Source organism: Mya arenaria, chromosome 9 (assembly GCF_026914265.1).
Source record: "Mya arenaria isolate MELC-2E11 chromosome 9, ASM2691426v1".
NCBI lineage: Eukaryota > Metazoa > Mollusca > Bivalvia > Myida > Myidae > Mya > Mya arenaria.
The window spans coordinates 28,972,398-28,976,633 of record NC_069130.1 but is presented as its reverse complement, the minus strand read 5'-3'; the positions used below and the strand labels follow the sequence as shown (position 1 = coordinate 28,976,633).

The window sequence follows — 4,236 nt, the reverse complement described above, 5'->3', positions numbered from 1 at the left end:
TGTTTTATGCTCTTGCTGTTGATTAGAATCGTTTAAAGGAATGATATAGTTCGTCCAGCTTATTATACAAAATAAAACAAATCCGTTGATTATTTACTTGCTACTATACTAGTTAGCCAATTTCGCAAATAAATAAATAAATAATAGCACACGATTGTAATATCCAACGGAGTACATTTACAGTATCAGTCAACAAACCTCTGGGGAGTGAGCAGGTAGACGAAGACTCCCATTTGCAACAATGCTCTTACTAGCTCATTTGTTCGAATGCTCGAAGTCGGAGAATCGAAGTTGTTTTAATTGTTTATAAATACATTTATTATAGTCTTAACACCAAAAACATATAGATACAATACAAAAATACCGAAAGCCTAATGCATGACCGATTTCAGTTATAATAAAAAACTAAAATACGAGCTGCGAAATAGATCAATATATCTTGTTTCTGTCATTAACTTACACATTAGAAAACCACAAGTTATATACTACTCAATTGAAGAGGAACAAAAGTTTAAAATTATTTCCCTTCGTTGTATTCATATATAGTCTTACAGATTGTAGTAAATAATCAACTCTTTTACTGCAGAAATAAAACGAACAGAATAAACAGTTAAGATACATTTAAAGTAGTCATACACAATAAATAACTATTCATTAAAACGAGAGTAAAATGAAAATGAATGACACAAATAGCAAGACATATTACATATAGAAAGTTCATTGGTGGTCATAAAAGCCAATCTACAAATTAAACATAAGAGTTTAAATGGCTGAGAGTACAGAACGGATTGAGAAGCAATCCACAACCATGGTCGTTCACCAGAAATGTCCCATAAAGTTTGAAAATACAAATCGGATTGACCAGCAATCCACAACCCCGGCAATTCACCAGAAGTGTCCCATAAAGGTTGGAAATACAAAACGAATTGACCAGCAATCCACAATTCTGGCAAATCACCAAAAGTGTCCCATAGAGGTTGGAAATACATAACAGATTGACCAGCAATCCACAACCCTGGCAAATCACCAGAAGTGTCCCATAAAGGTTGGAAATACAGAACGGATTTACCAGCAATCCGAAAGCTATTCAAACAAAACCGGATGTGTTCAATAGTACAATAATATTGTTCCTAGTTTGGTGACAGCTCGTAGTCATTGTAGAACATATTTTCCTCAAAATGGGATACCCGTCCATCGCCTGAAAATATATAATACAATCCTTATTATATTTGCTTATCTAATATATACAAATCTGATACTGAAAGGCATGTGCTATGAGTAAATATAAAAACAGGAGCCAATCTTACCATCCATATCAACGTGTTTGAGCACCCAATCAGCGAGCCAGCCACCTGTATCTTTGCATAGAGTGTGGACTACGTACATTATGAAGTCATCTAAAAACGTTCAAGGGAATGAATAATAATTCAATAAATTTCTGAATTTAAAATAGTGATACTTAATGACATCAAGTTAAAATGCACATTATGTTAACATTTTAATACACAAAAAATGATATTTTATTGTGTAAATCAAACATACAATTAATCGAGTGGACTCGAGTGGTATTATTTATCCTGATTACAAAATCAACAACTTATCCGTTCAGTTTATTTATCCAAGTTATTTGTCATGTATCACTTCTATTGTATTCACATACCATTTATAATTCCTGTGTCAGATGATGAACAGACCTTGCCAAGTATTGCCCTCTGGAGCATCTGTCTCTGATCATAAGTCTTGCACAGGTTGTCTTGTCCGAACTTTTGGGCACTTTCCCTGAATATAAGAGCAAACAGTTACATTCTTTCTGCTAGGATGTTTGATGAGACTCTATGGGCCATTTGAAATTAAGTTTAATTCTGTTTGACGTCCGTTGCTTGTTCGCATTTTCATTCGTTTTTATATGTACTTTCAATTGTATTTTCTTGTATGTATTAATTGTCTGAACGTGTATATTTCAGTTGTATAAACTTGTATATTTCAGTTGTATATATTTGCATATTTCAAATGTATGTACTTCAATATGTCAATGGTATGTACTAGTATATTTATATTGTATTAATTTGTAACGGTATGTTCTTGTTTACTTCAATAGTATGTACTTGTATATTTCAATCGCATGTGCTTGTATATTTCAATAGTACGTATTTGTATATTTTAATTGCTTGTACTTGTATATTTCAGTTATATGTGCTTGTATATTTCAATAGTATGTATTTATATATACTTAATTGCTTGTACTTGTATATTTCAACTGTATGTGCCTGTATATTTCCATTGTTTGTGCCTGTATATTTCCATTGTTTGTGCTTCCATATTCTCAAAGTACATGCTTGTATATTTCAATTGTATGTACCTGTATAGTTCAATTGTATGTGCTTGTATATTTTTGTAATATCTGATTGTATATTTCAATTGTATGTGCTTGTATATTTCAATAGTATGTATTTATATATACTTAATTGCTTGTACTTGTATATTTCAACTGTATGTGCCTGTATATTTCCATTGTTTGTGCCTGTATATTTCCATTGTTTGTGCTTCCATATTCTCAAAGTACATGCTTGTATATTTCAATTGTGTGTACCTGTATAGTTCAATTGTATGTGCTTGTATATTTTTGTAATATCTGATTGTATATTTCAATTGTATGTGCTTGTATATTTCAATTGTATGTGCTTGTATATTTCAAATGCATGTGCTTGATTATTTCAATGATAAATATTTGTAGTTCAATTGTTTGTACTCGTTTATTTAAATTTTATTTACTTGCATATTTCATTTTTATGTACAAAAGCTAGGCCAGCAGACGATATATAATGTCAAACACTTAGGATATGTGCATTGATCAAATTAACGTTTAAAATGATTAAAAAAAAATCATTTTTATAAACAAAATCTATACTTAATATATAATATAAATAAATACGTTGTAGATTGCTACTTACAAATAGTGGAAGGACTTTCCTGATACACATACAACGTCCATTCCGAAAACAGTCAGAACCAACACGACAAACTGTCTCATATTGTGTTCGATCTGTAAGTAAAAACAATTGTTAACATACTTCATACCTTTTTTACCATTATTGTCAAATTATAAACAATAAAAAATACAGGGACAAGCCGTAGTCAAAAAGGTAACGAAGGCAATGTTAAAATACCCCGTTAACAAACTCCGCTGCATACATATAACCATTATTGTCAAAAATTAACAATGAAAACTACGGGGCAAGCCGAAATAAAAACGCTAACCAAGCAAGTTAAAATACACACAGATACCATTCATTAGCATGATTAATCGATTAAATTTTTCATGAAAAAGATATGAAGAGTTTACTAAAACATCTCTTGACAAAACCTTCCTATTACATCAAAATGTACACAACATAATAAATATCGTATTAAAATGAATATTATATCGTATTAAATACCTATTTTCCTCAAATAAGATGAATACTCCACACGTATAAATAAGTGAATTAAGTAAAGTCAGTGATACTTTAGATACTGAAACTGAGCTTTAGTTGGAAATGTATCTTATCTTATAGTGAAGGCTTGGTTCATTACTCAGATTATAGATGTCCTCCGAATCTTTAATCCCTCCATACGCCTACCAGAAAAATCAATTAAATCACGCAAGTACTTCCACTCTTACGTAGTAATCCAGATATTGGTCGGATTATGAATGCACGAAATAAAACCATGCATTGCTGTGGTAACACACCAAGATTCTCATTTTCAAACATTGACAAAGGTTAATGTAATATTAATTGATTAAAAGAAATAGTAGAAACCGACTACTGGTACTGACAAATTTATATGAATGAGTTTATATGAAACTAGACAAGTAGATTAACATCACATCTCCCATATATTATAATGCATATCATATCTCATAATGACAGTAAATACACTGTTTACGTTGCTTCATGTGCTCACTCTGGTATAGAAAGGAATGTAAGAATTCCCATTTGCACTCTTCTTAATATGTTGTAACATTATATACAAAACAATTTACTTTTCTGTCAGACGCACCTTCTCTGAACCTTAACTGTAAACATAAAAAGATTAAATAAGCTTACAGAGAGATGAGTTTGAATAAAAATTGGAAAATATAAATTAAATGCGATATGATTGCAACATTACTATGCTTCAAAACGAGAAAGATATAATTAAATAACATGAAAGTTGTTGGACATTAAATATTTTAACAATGCCTTTCACAATGAC

General features: G+C 30.8%; 1 protein-coding gene across 3 annotated transcripts; it reads right to left on the bottom strand.

Moving 5' to 3' along the window:
• Positions 1-300: 300 nt before the first annotated feature.
• Positions 301-3,874, bottom strand: LOC128203755 (uncharacterized). 3 transcript variants are annotated; one of them, XM_052905297.1, is made up of 5 exons: positions 3,438-3,874; positions 2,952-3,043; positions 1,661-1,779; positions 1,308-1,397; positions 301-1,198 (listed from the first exon to the last, which is right to left on the bottom strand). In XM_052905297.1, the coding sequence occupies exons 2-5, from the start codon at positions 3,029-3,031 to the stop codon at positions 1,131-1,133; spliced, it is 357 nt and encodes a 118-aa protein (XP_052761257.1). In that variant the 5' UTR covers positions 3,032-3,043; positions 3,438-3,874; the 3' UTR covers positions 301-1,130. The 3 variants fall into 3 exon arrangements, with proteins under 3 accessions (XP_052761257.1, XP_052761258.1, XP_052761255.1); XM_052905298.1 differs by having other exon boundaries at positions 3,574-3,874; XM_052905295.1 differs by lacking the exon at positions 3,438-3,874 and having other exon boundaries at positions 2,952-3,429.
• Between the last annotated feature and the right edge of the window lie 362 nt (positions 3,875-4,236).